The sequence below is a fragment of the Eptatretus burgeri genome, chromosome 15 (assembly GCF_056783735.1).
Source record: "Eptatretus burgeri isolate ZD-2024b chromosome 15, Ebu_testis_v1, whole genome shotgun sequence".
Classification (NCBI taxonomy): Eukaryota; Metazoa; Chordata; class Myxini; order Myxiniformes; family Myxinidae; genus Eptatretus; species Eptatretus burgeri.
In genome coordinates this window covers 486,447-499,601 of record NC_140975.1, presented here as the reverse complement: position 1 = coordinate 499,601, position 13,155 = coordinate 486,447, and the positions used below count along the sequence as shown (strand labels likewise).

The window sequence follows — 13,155 nt, the reverse complement described above, 5'->3', positions numbered from 1 at the left end:
GCTTTCTTCCACCCCCCCTCCCTCCCTCCCCGGCTTCTTTAGGGCACAGACGGTCCATCATCAACCCCCTTCTTGTGAAACCACCAAAATCTAGGATCACTGCTCACTTCCACTCATTTGTTCCTCTTTTTCTCACTTGTGCAACCAACTTCCACATTATCTTGAATCTCATTCTTCCCTCTAGGTCTTCAATACAGCTGTTCACCACTATCTCAGATCATCCCTAATCAAAACCCATGAATTTTTTTTTCTTTCATCGTTAACCCCCCCCACCCCAATCCCTTCTCCTTCCAAATTTCCAGTTTTCCATCCTGAGAGTTTCCTTCTGTATCCATATTGTGCATCCCACGCATCCTCTCCTGCCCTCCCCCTGCCCCACACCCATTGTTTGTCTGCTTACCTTTATCTTGGCCTTCGACACTGCTCTTGATGACCCTCCCCCCCCCCTCTCTCTCTGCTGCTGCTTTTGTCCTGTTGCATCCTAATCCGTTCAGTGTTTCAGTACTATCTCTTCCACGAGCCTCGACTATGTCTACAAAAAAAACCAACCTAATGTCACTCACTCACTCATTCGTTCAGTTTTTCATTTCTGAAACACATTGATCCTTTTTGATTTACAAAGACCGAAAGCTTATAGTGGAGCTGCTATACATATCGACATATGACTGAATACATGACAAAACACAGGATGATTAGACGAGACACAACCACTAAGCTTTGTGGAAATGCCATCATTTTCTGGGGCACTCCAGGTACCAATGACATCAAAACAATGATGCTGTACTCGACGCACTCAGTGGGCCATTTCCTCCTCCCCATGCACGTCAACCTATCGTTTGTCCGTGCTCAGTGCTCAATCCACTTAAATGCCGAGCGGTATGTCCAATTTTAAGTCTCAGCCAGGGTTTGAATCACCAGCCTCCCAGACACAGAGCGGATGCTCCAACCATTACACCACCTAGTCTATATCGAGCTCAATGCAATGCTCACTAACCACCCTCAAATTAGCCCTTTTACCTATTAACTTACATCATGGCTAAGTGAGACACTTAAAGGTGCAAAATGTCCACAGATGAACATCACAAGAAGAGAGTGGAGCAAAACATTTGGATGTACAGTCCCCATACGTGACACAATTCCTGTCATATTAGTCTCGCTTTTCCTCTGCTTCCTCCCAGCCATCTTCTACCTCAGCAGCTTCCTGCACACCAAGCAAAAAACTCGCCGCCTCATCATGCGTGAGTCGTGGGGTGGGAGGGCGTCTCAGGGGGTGGGGAGAAGTGGGGGTTTGGGTGGAGTTCTCAACCATTGCATATTACAATGAATCCATGGTGTCATGGGGTTGGTACAGTTATTCCCGTGTCAGCACTTGCCTTGTGATGTCTCGGGCATCAAATGCCATGTCACGACACATTGTCCATGCAGTTAGTCTGGAGGCTTGTGGAGGTTGTCTTGCATGTAACATATGATAAAACTTAATTTTCATTCATTAGGGCCACTGATAAACTTGATTTACACTCTCGGTAAATTGGGGCGATATTAAACTTGATTCAACTCTCGGTAAATTGGGGCGATATTAACCTTGATTTGCACTCTCGGTAAATTGGGGCGATGTTAAAACCTGATTTACACTTTCGGTAAATTGGGGTGATATTCAACTTAATTTACACACTCGGAAAATTGGGGTGATGTTAAAACTTGATTTACACTCTCGGTAAATTGGGGCGATATTAAACTAAATTTACACAATCGTAAAATTGGGGTGATGTTAAACTTAATTTAAACATGGAAAATTGGGGTGATGTTAAAACTTGATTTACACTCTCGGTAAATTGGGGCGATATTAAACTAAATTTACACAATCGTAAAATTGGGGTGATGTTAAACTGAATTTAAACATGGAAAATTGGGGTGATGTTAAAACTTGATTTACACTCTCGGTAAATTGGGGTGATATTAAACTTGATTTACACTCTCGCTAAATTGGGGTGATATTAAAACTTGATTTACACTCTGAAAGTTGGGGTGATGTTAAACTTGATTTACACTCAAGGTAAATTAGAGTGATGTTAAACTTGATTTACATTCTTGGTAAATTTGTGTGATGTTAAAACTTGATTTACACTCTCGGTAAATTGGGGTGATGTTAAAACTTGACTTACACTCTCGGTAAATTGGGGTGATATGAAACTTGATTTACACTCTCCGGAAATTGGGGTGATTTTAAACTTGATTTACACTCTCGGTAAATTAGGGTGATTTCAAACTTGATTTACACTCGGTAAATTAGGGTGATTTTAAACTTGATTTACACTCTCGGTAAATTAGGGTGATTTTAAACTTGATTTACACTCTCGGTAAATTGGGGTGATGTTAAACTTCATTTACACTCTCGGTAAATTGGGGCGATGTTAAACTTGATTTAGACTCTCGGTAAATTGGGGTGATATTAAACTTGATTTACACTCTCGGTAAATTCGGGCGATATTAAATTTAATTCACACGCTCGGTAAATTGGGGTGATATTAAACTTGATTTACACTCTCGGTAAATTGGGGCGATATTAAACTTGATTTACACTCTCGGTAAATTGGGGCGATATTAAATTTAATTCACACGCTCGGTAAATTGGGGTGATTTTAAACTTGATTTCCACTCTCGGTAAATTGGGGCGATATTAAACTTGATTTCCACTCTCGGTAAATTGGGGCGATATTAAACTTGATTTGCACTCTCGGTAAATTGGGGTGATATTAAACTTGATTTACACTCTCGCTAAATTGGGGTGATATTAAACTTGATTCACACTCTCGCTAAATTGGGGTGATATTAAACTTGATTTACACTCTCGCTAAATTGGGGTGATTTTTAACCTTGATTTGCACTCGGTAAATTGGGGCGATGTTAAAACTTGATTTACACTCTTGGTAAATTGGGGTGATTCTAACCTTGATTTGCACTCTCGGTAAATTGGGGCGATGTTAAAACTTGATTTACACTCTCGGTAAATTGGGGCGATGTTAAAACTTGATTTACACTCTCGGTAAATTGGGGTGATATTAAACTTGATTTCCACTCTTGGTAAATTGGGGCGATATTAAACTTGATTTCCACTCTCGGTAAATTGGGGTGATTATTAAAACTTGATTTACACTCTGAAAGTTGGGGTGATGTTAAACTTGATTTACACTCAAGGTAAATTGGAGTGATGTTAAACTTGACTTACACTCTCGGTAAATTGGTGTGATATGAAACTTGATTTGCACTCTCTGGAAATTGGGGTGATTTTAAACTTGATTTACACTCTCGGTAAATTAGGGTGATTTTAAACTTGATTTACACTCTCGGTAAATTAGGGTGATTTTAAACTTGATTTACACTCTCGGTAAATTGGGGTGATGTTAAACTTGATTTACACTCTCGGTAAATTCGGGCGATATTAAATTTAATTCACACGCTCGGTAAATTGGGGTGATATTAAACTTGATTTACACTCTCGGTAAATTGGGGCGATATTAAACTTGATTTACACTCTCGGTAAATTGGGGCGATATTAAATTTAATTCACACGCTCGGTAAATTGGGGTGATTTTAAACTTGATTTCCACTCTCGGTAAATTGGGGCGATATTAAACTTGATTTCCACTCTCGGTAAATTGGGGCGATATTAAACTTGATTTGCACTCTCGCTAAATTGGGGTGATATTAAACTTGATTTACACTCTCGCTAAATTGGGGTGATATTAAACTTGATTTACACTCTCGCTAAATTGGGGTGATTTTTAACCTTGATTTGCACTCGGTAAATTGGGGCGATGTTAAAACTTGATTTACACTCTTGGTAAATTGGGGTGATTCTAACCTTGATTTGCACTCTCGGTAAATTGGGGCGATGTTAAAACTTGATTTACACTCTCGGTAAATTGGGGCGATGTTAAAACTTGATTTCCACTCTCGGTAAATTGGGGTGATATTAAACTTGATTTCCACTCTCGGTAAATTGGGGTGATTATTAAAACTTGATTTACACTCTGAAAGTTGGGGTGATGTTAAACTTGATTTACACTCAAGGTAAATTGGAGTGATGTTAAACTTGACTTACACTCTCGGTAAATTGGTGTGATATGAAACTTGATTTGCACTCTCTGGAAATTGGGGTGATTTTAAACTTGATTTACACTCTCGGTAAATTAGGGTGATTTTAAACTTGATTTACACTCTCGGTAAATTGGGGTGATGTTAAACTTCATTTTCACTCTCGGTAAATTGGGGCGATGTTAAAACTTGATTGAAGAACTCGGTAAATTGGGGTGATTTTAAACTTGATTTCCACTCTCGGTAAATTGGGGCGATGTTAAACTTGATTTTCACTCTCGGTAAATTGGGGTGATTTTAAACTTGATTTACACTCTCGGTAAATTGGGGTGATGTTAAACTTGATTTGCATTCTCGGTAAATTTGGGTGATGTTAAACTTGATTTCCACTCTCGGTAAATTGGGGCGATGTTAAACTTGATTTCCACTCTCGGTAAATTGGGGCGATATTAAACTTGATTTCCACTCTCGGTAAATTGGGGCGATATTAAACTTGATTTGCACTCTCGGTAAATTGGGGCGATGTTTCCTTTATTTACACTCTCGGTAAATTGGGGTGATATTAAACTTGATTTACACTTTTGCTAAATTGGGGTGATATTAAACTTGATTTACACTCTCGCTAAATTGGGGTGATTTTTAACCTTGATTTGCACTCTCGGTAAATTGGGGCGATGTTAAAACTTGATTTACACTCTCGGTAAATTGGGGTGATTTTAAACTTGATTTTCACTCTCGGTAAATTGGGGTGATATTAAACTTTATTTCCACTCTCGGTAAATTGGGGTGATTTTAAACTTGATTTACACTCTCGGTAAATTGGGGTGATTTTCAACTTGATTTTCACTCTCGGTAAATTGGGGTGATTTTAAACTTGATTTACACTCTTGGTAAATTGGGGTGATTTTAAACTTGATTTACACTCTCGGTAAATTGGGGTGATTTTAAACTTGATTTACACTCTCCGTAAATTGGGGCGATTTTAAACTTGATTTTCACTCTCGGTAAATTGGGGTGATTTTAAACTTGATTTTCACTCTTGGTAAATTGGGGTGATTTTAAACTTGATTTACACTCTCGGTAAATTGGGGTGATTTTAAACTTGATTTACACTCTCGGTAAATTGGGGTGATTTTAAACTTGATTTACACTCTCGGTAAATTGGGGTGATTTTAAACTTGATTTTCACTCTCGGTAAATTGGGGTGATTTTAAACTTGATTTACACTTTCGGTAAATTGGGGTGATATTAAACTTGATTTTCACTCTCGGTAAATTGGGGTGATTTTAAACTTGATTTCCACTCTCGGTAAATTGGGGCGATTTTAAACTTGATTTTCACTCTCGGTAAATTGGGGTGATTTTAAACTTGATTTTCACTCTCGGTAAATTGGGGTGATATTAAACTTTATTTCCACTCTCGGTAAATTGGGGTGATGTTAAAACTTGATTTACACGTTCGGTAAATTGGGGTGATTTTAAACTTGATTTACACTCTCGGAAAATTGGGGCGATTTTAAACTTGATTTCCACTCTCGGTAAATTGGGGTGATTTTAAACTTGATTTTCACTCTCGGTAAATTGGGGTGATTTTAAACTTGATTTTCACTCTTGGTAAATTGGGGTGATTTTAAACTTGATTTACACTCTCGGTAAATTGGGGTTATTTTAAACTTGATTTACACTTTCGGTAAATTGAGGTGATATTAAAACTTGATTTACACTCTGAAAGTCGGGGTGATGTTAAACTTGATTTACACTCAAGGTAAATTGGGGCGATGTTAAATTTGATTTTCTCTCTTGGTAAATTGGGGTGATGTTAAACTTGATTTACACTTGGTAAATTGGGGTGATTTTAAACTTGATTTACACTCTCGGTAAATTGGGGTGATTTTAAACTTGATTTACACTCTCCGTAAATTGGGGCGATTTTAAACTTGATTTACACTCTCCGTAAATTGGGGCGATTTTAAACTTGATTTTCACTCTCGGTAAATTGGGGCGATTTTAAACTTGATTTTCACTCTCGGTAAATTGGGGTGATTTTAAACTTGATTTTCACTCTCGGTAAATTGGGGTGATTTTAAACTTGATTTACACTCTTGGTAAATTGGGGTGATTTTAAACTTGATTTACACTCTCGGTAAATTGGGGTGATTTTAAACTTGATTTACACTCTCCGTAAATTGGGGCGATTTTAAACTTGATTTTCACTCTCGGTAAATTGGGGTGATTTTAAACTTGATTTTCACTCTTGGTAAATTGGGGTGATTTTAAACTTGATTTACACTCTCGGTAAATTGGGGTGATTTTAAACTTGATTTACACTCTCGGTAAATTGGGGTGATTTTAAACTTGATTTTCACTCTCGGTAAATTGGGGTGATATTAAACTTGATTTTCACTCTCGGTAAATTGGGGTGATATTAAACTTGATTTACACTCTCGGTAAATTGGGGTGATTTTAAACTTGATTTCCACTCTCGGTAAATTGGGGTGATTTTAAACTTGATTTCCACTCTCGGTAAATTGGGGCGATTTTAAACTTGATTTTCACTCTCGGTAAATTGGGGTGATTTTAAACTTGATTTTCACTCTCGGTAAATTGGGGTGATATTAAACTTTATTTCCACTCTCGGTAAATTGGGGTGATGTTAAAACTTGATTTACACGTTCGGTAAATTGGGGTGATTTTAAACTTGATTTTCACTCTCGGTAAATTGGGGTGATTTTAAACTTGATTTTCACTCTTGGTAAATTGGGGTGATTTTAAACTTGATTTACACTCTCGGTAAATTGGGGTTATTTTAAACTTGATTTACACTTTCGGTAAATTGAGGTGATATTAAAACTTGATTTACACTCTGAAAGTCGGGGTGATGTTAAACTTGATTTACACTCAAGGTAAATTGGGGCGATGTTAAATTTGATTTTCTCTCTTGGTAAATTGGGGTGATGTTAAACTTGATTTACACTTGGTAAATTGGGGTGATTTTAAACTTGATTTACACTCTTGGTAAATTGGGGTGATTTTAAACTTGATTTACACTCTCGGTAAATTGGGGTGATTTTAAACTTGATTTACACTCTCCGTAAATTGGGGCGATTTTAAACTTGATTTTCACTCTCGGTAAATTGGGGTGATTTTAAACTTGATTTTCACTCTTGGTAAATTGGGGTGATTTTAAACTTGATTTACACTCTCGGTAAATTGGGGTGATTTTAAACTTGATTTACACTCTCGGTAAATTGGGGTGATTTTAAACTTGATTTTCACTCTCGGTAAATTGGGGTGATTTTAAACTTGATTTTCACTCTCGGTAAATTGGGGCGATTTTAAACTTGATTTACACGTTCGGTAAATTGGGGTGATATTAAACTTGATTTTCACTCTCGGTAAATTGGGGTGATATTAAACTTTATTTCCACTCTCAGTAAATTGGGGTGATTTTAAACTTGATTTCCACTCTCGGTAAATTGGGGCGATTTTAAACTTGATTTTCACTCTCGGTAAATTGGGGTGATTTTAAACTTGATTTTCACTCTCGGTAAATTGGGGTGATATTAAACTTTATTTCCACTCTCGGTAAATTGGGGTGATGTTAAAACTTGATTTACACGTTCGGTAAATTGGGGTGATTTTAAATTGATTTACACTCTCGGAAAATTGGGGCGATTTTAAACTTGATTTCCACTCTCGGTAAATTGGGGTGATTTTAAACTTGATTTACACTCTCGGTAAATTGGGGTTATTTTAAACTTGATTTACACTTTCGGTAAATTGAGGTGATATTAAAACTTGATTTACACTCTGAAAGTCGGGGTGATGTTAAACTTGATTTACACTCAAGGTAAATTGGGGCGATGTTAAATTTGATTTTCTCTCTTGGTAAATTGGGGTGATGTTAAAACTTGTTTTACACTCGTGGGAAATTGGGGTGATATTAAACTTGATTTACACTCTCGGTAAATTGGGGTGATCTTTCAACTTTATTTACACTCTCGGTAAATTGGGGCGATGATAAACTTGATTTAGACTCTCGGTAAATTGGGGCGATGTTTAAACTTTATTTACACTCTCGGTAAATTGAGGTGATGTTAAACTTGATTTACATTCTTGGTAAATTCGTGTGATGTTAAAACTTGATATACATTTTTGGTAAATTGAGGTGATGTTAAAACTTGATATACATTTTTGGTAAATTGAGGTGATGTTAAAACTTGATTTACACCCTCGGTAAATTGGGGCGATTTTAAACTTGATTTACACTCTCGGTAAATTGGGGTGATGTTAAAACTTGATTTACACGCTCGGTAAATTGGGGCGATTTTAAACTTGATTTACACTCTCGGAAAATTGGGGTGATATTAAAACTTGATTTACACTCTGAAAGTTGGGGTGATGTTAAACTTGATTTACACTCAAGGTAAATTGGGGCGATGTTAAATTTGATTTTCACTCTCGGTAAATTGCGGCGATGTTAAACTTGATTTTCTCTCTTGGTAAATTGGGGTGATGTTAAAACTTGATTTACACTCTCGGTAAATTGGGGAGCTGTTAAAACTTGATTTACACTCTCGGTAAATTGGGGCGATATTAAACTTGATTGACACTCTCGGTAAATTGGGGCGATGTTAATACTTGATTTACACTCTCGGTAAATTGGGGCGATATTAAACTTGATTTGCACTCTCGGTAAATTGGGGCGATGTTAAAACTTGATTTGCACTCTCGGTAAATTTGGGCGATATTAAACTTGATTTACACTCTCGGGAAATTGGGGCGATGTTTCACTTGATGTACACTCTCGGTAAATTGTGATGATATTAAACTTAATTTACACACTCGGTAAATTGGGGCGATGTTAAAACTTGATGTACACTCTCGGTAAATTGGGATGATATTAAACTTAATTTACACACTCGGTAAATTGGGATGATATTAAAACTTGATTTACACTCTAAGTTGGGGTGATGTTAAACTTGATTTACACTCAAGGTAAATTGGAGTGATATTAAAACTTGATTTACACTCTAAGTTGGGGTGATGTTAAACTTGATTTACACTCAAGGTAAATTGGAGTGATATTAAACTTGATTTGCACTCGGTAAATATGGGGTGATGTTAAAACTTGGTTTACACTCTCGGTAAATTGGGGCGATGTTAAAACTTGATTTACACTCTCGGTAAATTGGGGTGATGTTAAACTTGATTTCCTCTCGGTAAATAAAGTAGGAGTGATGCACTTTGCACATTTGGGAACTACATGAAACTTTATCTCTTGTCTTTCTGAAGTGAGACCAACATTAAACTTTTGACACATGGTAAAGTCGGACTGACATTCAACAAGATTTACTTCCACAGTAACCTCATGATTAGTGATGAGCTGTAACAATTACTGTCCAAAACGAACAATAATTACTGTCCAAAAAGGGGGATTAAAAAACTATGTGCACGTTTGCATGTACACATTGTTACAGGCCGCATTCTGATTGCATTTCCCTTGTTCCTTAGCAAAGAGATTTCGACCGACAGGGAGCGAGCCCATGTTTGAGGAGAGGTGAAGATGCCCACCTCACTGCTTCACTTCATCCTGTTACCTGCATGGCATCTTAAAGATGACAAGTAAATGCATTGGAGAATTTTTGAGAATGTCATGCTGTTGCATATCACTTTCAATCTCGAACCTTTGTCATGACCTCTTGCATTTGGATGAATCGCGGAGAGATACAGCGTTCCCAAAGGGAGGAACTTGAGAAACAAATGCTTTGGAATTCCTCCTGACTTGGAGTCAAGAACTTCATCAGAGCTGTCCCTCTTTGTTTGAGTGAGTAAAGTTGAAGTAAATTAAATGTGTTCACGAGACTGAACCCTTGTGTGAACTTTCACCCCAACCCCCTTCCGATCCACCGACGTTTATTGTAATAAAACAGTTATTTTATAACATTGTGTACAAATGTTCTCCACGTATTTGCTTTGGCTTGAGAACCACCCAGGAATTTTGTTTCCACTTTATCGGAATTGGATTTTGATTGGAGGATGAGGGGCGATTTCCGTATGTGGCCAAACAAACTAAATGGCACTTGTAGGTATCAGTCAGGATTTGAATATACTAAATGGATTGGTCGGGTCCAGTTGAGGACTGTGGGTAATATTTTGGAATCACACTTTAGAATTTCGTACTGCAATAGTTTACACAGTCAGTGTGCTGCTCGGCTCCTGCGCACACCTCGAGATGTCCCACCTGCTACAGTACAATTAAATGGCTTTGTTGCTTGAAGCACTTTATAAAATTGTTTACATTAAGGCCCCCATGGTCGCAAACCCAAATTAAAGAGAAAAATAACAATCTCATCCAAATAAATAACCACTTTAATAACATGCTGGTAATCCAAACATACTTAGTGTGATTCTATAAACATGATAAAAGCTCCAAAACCCCCTTAATTTGATCCAGTGCACAAGCATCAATGACTGGAATGCTTTCTTTCAAATAGAATGTGAACATCGACAACTAACTTGATCCAATCCAGTTGTGATTCATCACAACATGAAGTTCGTCCTGTGGAATGGGTCACAAGGTTCACGTTCTTGAAGAGATGGAATTCACGATTCATGGTTCCAGTCCGAGTTTCTCATCTACATTTTGCTTTCAGAAGGAACGATAACAAAAAGGTTTGCAAAGTTAACTGCAGGCACTTTAACTGGTACAAAAGGGGTTAAAATGGCCAGCCTACATGTAACCCATGTACTCCACTGTGACACTTCATCTTACCACTCACTCTTAGTGTCTTTTGTGAAAAAGATAATCTGCAAAACATTCAGCTGCCTTGTTTACACGGATCTGGAATACGTCTCGTGCTGGTCTACAACTCTTGACAGAGCTTTGGTTCATGAGGACATCGTGTCTCCAAATGGACCGGTATGGTTTATGGCTTAAGAGCATGCTACAAACTTCTTAAAAGGCATAGTTTCTTTACACCAACTACAATTGTAGTATTGTGTAGTTGCAATAAGGGTACAAATCAGAACACTTTTTTTAAGGCTGCTCAATAAATAAATAAAATTGAGGGAAGATGATTGTCAGATGGTGAAGTGGGGATGGTTGGGGGAAAAGGGGAGGAGGGCGAGAGTTCTGAGTGGAAGAACAAGACAAGAAGGCAGAATGGAAGATGAGTGAACTCATCTAAGTTTGTTTTTATCCCACAATTAAGTTCTTGTCTCTGAACAAATTACCTTTGGACTCCATCATTGGCAAAAGTTGAAGAAGCAAAAATGATTTTTTTTTTTTTTGCTCTGAAGAATAAACTCTTGTTTGTGGAAATGAAAACTGCACTTTGTCGAATGAGCCTGTCCAGGCAAGCGAGGCCTTGACTGGCTAGTTGTCAACCCCAAGTTTTGAAATAAATTGATACAACTGTGGAAATGTCCAACAGGTTGAGAGACAGGATGGTGTGATTTGCATTTTAAGAACCCAGATGCGGGCATCACAACGTACCCTCACAATGCTCACCCTCGCCTTCCGAAATTGCTTGCATGGGCAAGCTGTGTAGCCGGCTGCGCGAGTTGAACCGGCTACTACCAGCAGAGGGTGGTGTCTTTGAACGGCCGAGACGTACACCACCAACTGTTAGGGCACCTGATGTTGGAGCAATGCCCTCGCTAACATAGCGCTTGCTCGGACTGCGTTCGGGGGATCCGATTGGAGTCGAGGACGGCGAGGTGTCCCCTTGGCCTATTCTCAGTATATCGACCGCCGACATTCGTTGTGCGGTGTCCATTCGTGATCCTTTGCGTAATAACAAAGCTTTGAACTCCTCATTGCCAGGGTTCTGACGTCGGCGTGGTCCTGAAAGCTGTCTGGAAGTCGGAGGCGAAGCTGAACGATGGCGAGCACGACTGATCAAGGGTTCCGTATCACGACCGAGAACCCTTCGTTTGGTTCTGTGGTGAGGCAGAGGGGATGGTTAATAATTTCTATATGGACCTGATATGTGGCCACTTAAAGTACGTGTAGAACAAAACTCGTTCAGAACCGTCTCCCTGCTTCTCTGTGCACAAGCTAGTGTAGCCCCATTTGCTATTTCATGGAATGTTCTTTTGATTCATTTTGCCTTTGGGTCAGAATCACATGGCATCTAACATTTGCTTAGCATGTACTTAGGTTCAGTGACATGGTATTTTAAAGTTTAAAAAGAGCAGGCCCCTGTGTGCTTGTACTTTCACTGAACTGCAAATTCCAAACTGACCAAAGCCTGGTAGAGCTGAACGGTAGAGCAACATCCAACCAACAAGTACTACAAACACACCACTGCATATTCAACAACAAGGCCGAGCAAAATGGTTTTGAACTAAATTGATACAAAGATGCTCAAACGGTTTTGTTATTTGATAAAATGTCGTAACACAATTCATGCTCATTTTTAGCTCACCTGGACTTCAGTCAGGTGAGATTGTGTGAGAGCAGTGTCGGTCAATCAGATCCGAAAAACTTCAGTCATTATCGCTTGAACCAAACACATGATTTTGATGAAACTTGGTCACAAGCTTCATATCTGATGCCCAACGAAGGTATATTGGCCACATCAAAATCTGCGCTCATTTAGGGGGTGGGGTGTGGGTTAAACCCACACCCCCCCTCCCAAATAGGTATTTACTGTCTTCTCTGAAACTACACAAGCAATATTGATGAAACTTGACCACAACCTACTTCACACATGATGTACCTATTGAGTGACTTGCTTCTGATCCAGGTGAGGTTCAGGACAGGTGGTCCTATTTGTTAAACTCCGAACGTGCTTGTGATTTTTATACACATTTCAAAAACGGCCCGTTAATCAAAAATTATATTTGATTAAGAAAGGTGAACACAACAAGAGGTAAAATTGGAGTATTTGAACATTGAATGTGATTGAAGGAGCCCAACAGCCTTGCTGTTTGGGCTCCTTCAATCATATTCAATGGGTGGTTCGAGGAGTTTAAATTGGGGAAAAGATAATCCCAGGAATGTTTCTCAGAGGTTAATCATGTGATTAAAAATGGTCGGCCAGGTCCCAATCTC

General features: G+C 38.5%; 2 protein-coding genes across 8 annotated transcripts in view; one reads left to right on the top strand and one right to left on the bottom strand.

Moving 5' to 3' along the window:
* OSTM1 (osteoclastogenesis associated transmembrane protein 1) overlaps nt 1–10,051 on the top strand; it is a 34,768-nt gene extending 24,717 nt beyond the window's left edge. For 3 of the 5 annotated variants that reach the window (XM_085857276.1, XM_085857277.1, XM_085857281.1), the window contains 2 exons: nt 1,073–1,238; nt 9,609–10,051. In XM_085857276.1, coding sequence (XP_085713402.1) covers nt 1,073–1,238; nt 9,609–9,658 — 216 coding nt within the window. In that variant the 3' untranslated portion in view covers nt 9,659–10,051. Of the gene's footprint in view, nt 1–42; nt 1,239–9,608 lie in introns of those variants that run through there. The other 2 variants (XM_085857278.1, XM_085857279.1) reach the window with 2 other exon arrangements.
* Nucleotides 10,052–10,448: 397 nt separating this feature from the next.
* NHSL1 (NHS like 1) overlaps nt 10,449–13,155 on the bottom strand; it is a 68,258-nt gene continuing 65,551 nt past the window's right edge. For 2 of the 3 annotated variants that reach the window (XM_085857273.1, XM_085857274.1), the window contains exon 8: nt 10,449–12,038. In XM_085857273.1, coding sequence (XP_085713399.1) covers nt 11,582–12,038 — 457 coding nt within the window. In that variant the 3' untranslated portion in view covers nt 10,449–11,581. The remainder of the gene's footprint in view (nt 12,039–13,155) is intronic. The other variant, XM_085857275.1, reaches the window with a different exon arrangement.